This window comes from Stomoxys calcitrans, chromosome 3, assembly GCF_963082655.1.
Source record: "Stomoxys calcitrans chromosome 3, idStoCalc2.1, whole genome shotgun sequence".
In the NCBI taxonomy this organism is placed as follows: Eukaryota; Metazoa; Arthropoda; class Insecta; order Diptera; family Muscidae; genus Stomoxys; species Stomoxys calcitrans.
Window position 1 is genome coordinate 98,439,605 of NC_081554.1, and position 5,702 is coordinate 98,445,306.

The 5,702-nt window shown below is 36.0% G+C and overlaps 1 protein-coding gene across 1 annotated transcript; it reads right to left on the reverse strand.

Moving 5' to 3' along the window:
• Positions 1-3,812: 3,812 nt before the first annotated feature.
• LOC106095153 (uncharacterized protein DDB_G0272718) lies at positions 3,813-4,377 on the reverse strand. Its single transcript, XM_013262398.2, has one exon. It carries the CDS (start codon positions 4,226-4,228, stop codon positions 3,956-3,958), a length of 273 nt encoding a protein of 90 aa, XP_013117852.2. The 5' UTR covers positions 4,229-4,377; the 3' UTR covers positions 3,813-3,955.
• Between the last annotated feature and the right edge of the window lie 1,325 nt (positions 4,378-5,702).

Here is a 5,702-nt window from a genome sequence, read left to right on the forward strand (position 1 = left end):
TTTCTGCAATTTGGTCTAGATCGATCAAGATTTGCATATAGCTGCCATATAGACCAATCTCTCGGTTTTACGTTTTGGGGCCATGAAAGGCGCATTATTGTCCAATGTCGCCGAAATTTGGGACAGTGAGTTTGGTTAGACCTTTCGACGTCCTTCTTTAATTTGGCCCAGATCGGTCCAGATTTGAATATAGCTGCCATCTCCCGATTTAAAGTTTTTGGCCCATAAAAGGCGCATTTATTGTCGAATTTCGTCGAAATTTGGGACAGTACGTTGTGTTAAACTCTTCGACATTTTTCTGCAACTTGGTCCAAATCGGTCCAGATTTGGATATAGCTGCCATGTAGACCGATCTCTCGGTTTAAAGTCTTGGCCCCATAAAAGGCGCTTTTTTAATCCAATTGCACTGAAATTTGACACAGTGACTTATGTTAGGCTTTTCGACATCTGTGTCGGTTTCAGATCGGTTTATTTTCAGAAATAGCTACTAAAAAGACCGATATTTTGTTAAGCACAATTAAACAATGACTTGTACTTATTAGTATTTGGTTCAAATCGGAACATATTTCGATATAACTGCTATGGCACGTAAGGTATGCAATTTTCACCGGATTTTGACGAAAGGTGGTTTACATATTGTATATACCCGAGGTGGTGGGTATACAAAGTTTGGCCCGGCCGAACTTAACGCCTTTTTACTTGTTTTTATAGTATAATATAACATATATTTTACCCTCTTTTCATTTTCCGCCCGTAATTCGTGGAAAACCCTATTCATGGTATTTGAATGTTGTTCCATTTTTATAAAGTGCTTTAACGAAATGCTTTGCTAAGCCCAATTTTATGTGCAACGGAGGTAAAGTGATGTCTATTGGATTTACTAACGGTATATTTATGCTATTTTTTCTCCAATTATAGCTGTTCAACGCAGTTAATAGTTTCTTTGTATGTAATGTTTAGAACAGTCTCGGCTATCGCATTCACAGAAATAGCAAGAATACTTTATGTTACCACCTTGCAAGCCATTCCAAATTGTTAATACTTTCAAAATCAGCCACAATTAGCCACTTATGTGTACTGTATCCTATAGCATTTAGAATATGAGACATATTGTCATATGATTCTTTGATATTTGTAGCGTAAGCCAATGGTACAGAAGGATGCGATCCATCATTATGCAAAAGCACTGCTTTCAGGCCTGGAAATAGAAGATATACATATATAACTAAAATTTAGGAAACCATATAAAAATGTTTATATTACTTTATGTTAAACCGTCAGTAAATATTTGCCAATCTTCTGGATCATGGCTATATCCAAGTTGTTCACATCATTGCAGTAGGCCAAATTACTATTTTCGGTGATACAAACAAACTAGTTTCCGCGGTCCTGCGAAATGTTTTGTTTACATCTTTTGCAACGGCAATTCAAAAGAACAATGTGAACATTATTTCCAGAATCTAAGCGTTGAATAACAAGACAAGCAGCAAACCGATGGTATATTCCATTTTCCATAGGGGACGATTAAAATATTCTTCTTAAATAGAAATAATAAGCTTCTTTACCGACACATATATTTTATGTCGTTTATCCACATATACAACAAAAGCTGTTTCTTTTACTACACATTTTTATGTAGTTTGATAATATTTTCGACCTTTGGTAAATTTTAAAAATAATAATAAGACTTTCTATTGCTTCACTTTTTGCTGTTTATTGTTCACTTACAGAAATTATAATGGATCAGTTTCGGAACAACATGTTTGGTTCCGTTATATCCTTTATCAATTTAACCCATTAATGTTTACCTGTTTAACCCATAATAACCAAGGCCATAAAAATTGAACATTTTTGACTTCATTTATCATTTAAAGCAAACAGGTAAAAGACTTAAACTGATAGTCTTCTTACACTGAATGATTGGTACCTTTGTAGCTTCTACATATTTAACGCATTAACATTTACTTATTGTTTGATTCTTATGTAAGGAACATCCTGTTTTTATACCATCCACCATAGGATGGGGGTGTAACACCTCGAAATATGCGTCTGAGACCCCATAAAGTATATATATTCTCGACCGTCATATCATTTTAAGTCGATCTAGCCATGTCCGTCTGTCTATCGCAAGCAATTCTCGCCCGATTAGACTGAAATTTTGCAAGTGGTGTTTTTATATCATTTCCAACAACTGTGCTAAGTATGGTTTAAATCAGTTAATGTTTTGATAAAACTGCCATATAAACCGATCTTGGGTCTTGACTTCTTGAGCCAATAGAGCTCGCAGTTCTCATCCGATTTGGCTAAAATTTAGCATGAGGTGTTTTGTTATGACTTCCAATAACTGTGCTAAGTATGACGCAAATCGGTACATCACCTGATATATATGCTATATAAACCGATCTGGGATTTTGACTTCTTAAGCCTCTAGAGGGCGCAATTATCATCCGATTTGGCAGAAATTTTGCACGTAGTGTTTTCACTTTCAACAACTGTGTTAAGTATGATTCAAATCGGTTCATAATCTGGTATAGCTGTCATGTTATCCTATCTTGGATTTTGACTTTTTGAACCTCTAGAGAGCCCAATTCTCATCCGATTTGGCAAATTTTATACAACAGCTTCTCTCATGGCCTTCAACATACGTGTCTAATAAGGTCTGAATCGAATCGAAAAATGGCTAGTTCGACTTAAAATGACATGACGATCAAGAATATATATACTTTATGGGGTCTCAGATGCATATTTCAAGATGTTACAAATAGAATGACGAAATTAGTATACCCCCATCCTATGATGGAGGGTATAAAAACATTTAAAAGTCAGCAATGAGTGTTGTTGCTAGAAGCATTTGACTGATTTCCTGTATCGCAATTTCAGTTTCGACCAAGAAAAATCATCAGCAGGAGATCAAAAATGCAAAAACACAAAAATTGCATGAATCATCTATTTTTTAACCGGTTTTATTGTTATTATCCATTTTAGAAAGCATATTTATTTTCCAGTAGTATATATAATGTTTGGTACCTCTTAAGCAGAATTGAGACCGAAGAAAATGTTGTTTTGTTCTTTAGTAAATTTTTTTTTATATTTCAGTCACTGTAACTTAGCGATTTTAAAGATACTGTTTTGACCTACAAAAGAGGGTAGGTTAGGTTAGGTAAGAGTGGCAGTCCTTTACAGACTCACTTATACAATTTTAAGTCCATTGTGATACCACAGTAGCGACAGACCGAGGCTTCTGGCGGGAATCGAACCCACGACTCCTGCACTGGTAATCCAAACAAGCTACCAACTCGGCGCCCCGGTAGCGTGTATGATTCATAGAAATCCGATGTGAATCAAAAAAAGGTTATGCATGTTTTAAACCAAAGATCTACGAAAATGCGTTTTCTCTACATATAGCGTCATAAAATCATGTAACGAAGTGACCCGGAAATATTGAAGGTATTTTCGTTTCCCATGGTCTTCAACAAAACAGAATTGGTACACAGAACCCCTGCATATTTTTTGTATCACAGTGAAATTATAATATGCTTGGAGTTTGTGATGCAAGTTTTATATTTTCCTATGGACTTTTCAGCCCATGTGTTACTCGTACTTGTATATACTAGTTGCTTTGAAGACTTGCCTGACCTAAAAATTTATTTATGGAAAAATTAGTAAAATCATACGATGTTGCAAGTCGCATTTTTTATATTAAATATAAGTGCTCTACCAAGATTGTTCACATCTATCTTTTTTCATATCATATCATCCTTAGAAAATATTATGAAAGAGTCCGCCAAATTGTTGTTTGCCAAATAATATCTTCTTCAAAGTTATGGTTAAAGATTATCGAGTGTGTTATTTTTTATTTGCAAAGCGTAGAACGGACACAGCAGTCTTTATTTTATTATTATTGTTGTAATTATAAAATGTTTAAGTCCTTGACTGGTATTCCAATACTCAGATATCACCACCTTGGATAGGGAGGGTTATTATATCCATTGTAGCCGTTATTGCAATAACCACCATTATTGTAGTATTGGCCTGGAACTTGAGGTGGAATGTAGGTGGCAGCTGGAGTTACGACAACCACCTCAGCTCTAGGAGGCGGTAGGGGAGGTGGAGGATAGTATGGACGACTCCAGCCGGGTACAATATCAATTTCGATACCTGGGCGATGATGGTGATGATGATGGCGATGGCGATATGGATCTTCATATCCATACGGTGGTGGTGGCATAGTGAGGATGGAGAACTATCAGGCCTTTATTTAGTCTTCTATGCGGTCAAGTTTTTCGTTCAAGGTAGTGCCCTCGTAAAATAACAAAATCAAACTGTGCCATAAAATATTTTACGAGTCCCAGAATTCAAACAAGAATTTTGATTTCGATAAAAATAAACCTAATAACAACAAAAAAAAGGTCCAAGTAGACAACAAATTAAAGTACTTTTGTTTTTTGGTAGAAAAAATTCTGAAAATGCTCGAGTTCACCCCCTTCCTTATAGCAATCGATCACTGTTGTGCTTATCTGCATGGGTATGAAGATAAGAGACTACCAGTTTTAAGGCATGTGACTCAGCGGCAAACAAACAGTATCTTTATTGAAATATTTTGTATTTTGATAACAACATGTTCACTCTCTGATATCCAGCCATCACAAAGGATTTCGATAACAATATTTTGTTCTTTATTTTAATACCTGTATTTGCAAGCGATATTTCAAATAATGAGTCCGTAGCTCCCAACGTAATTAAAAATTCCCATACGTCATGTGTTGGAGAAAATATTGTGAATTTACAACTACCGAGTCATAATTAGTACGTCAATCTCGACTAACAGTCCATCGGACAGAAAATAAACATTGAATGGTGATTCATGACAGTAAAGAAAAGTAAACTAATTATAAACATTGGGAAATCCCCTCATACACTGATAAAGTTCAGCTTCCCGATGGAATTTGTCACTAATCAATTTGGTCACACAGTTTAAAATGGTGTAAAATTACATGTTCCAAAAGGTGATATAAAAGGAAAAACACCAGGTGCAAAATTTCAGTTAAATCTGACGAGAATTCCGCCCTCTAGAGGCTCAAGAAGTCAAGACCTAAGATCGGTTTATATGGCAGCGATATCAAAACATGGACCGACTTGGCGCATTTACAATCCCAACCGACCTACGCTAATAAAAAGTATTTGTGCAAAATTGCAAGCGCCTAGCTTTACTCCTCCGAAAGTTAGCGTGCTTTCGACAGACAGACGGTCGACGGACAGACATGGCTAGATCGATTTAAAATGTCATGACGATCAAGAATATATGTAATTTATGGGGTTTTAGAAGAATATTTCGAGGTATTAGAAGTCGATCTAGCAATCTCCGTCTGTCCATCCGTCTGTCTGTCGAAATCATGCTAACTTTCAAAGGATTAAAGCTAGGCGCTTGAATTTTTGCACAAATACTTTTTATTAGTGTAGGTCAGTTGGTATTCCAAATGGGCCAAATCTGTCCATGTTTTGATACAGCTGCCGTATAAACTGATCTTGGGTCTTGACTTCTTGACCCTCTAGAGGGCGCAATTCTTGTCCACTTTGACTGAAATTTTGCACATAGTGTTTTGGTATCACTTTCAACAACTGTGTTAAGTACGATTCAAATCGGTTCATAATATGGTATAGCTGTAATGTAAACCTATCTTGGATCGTGACTTCTTGAGCCA

What these genes read in the sequence shown, in the direction of transcription:
- LOC106095153 (XM_013262398.2), bottom strand. Translation starts at nt 4,228, where the DNA reads ATGCCACCACCACCGTATGGATATGAAGATCCATATCGCCATCGCCAT.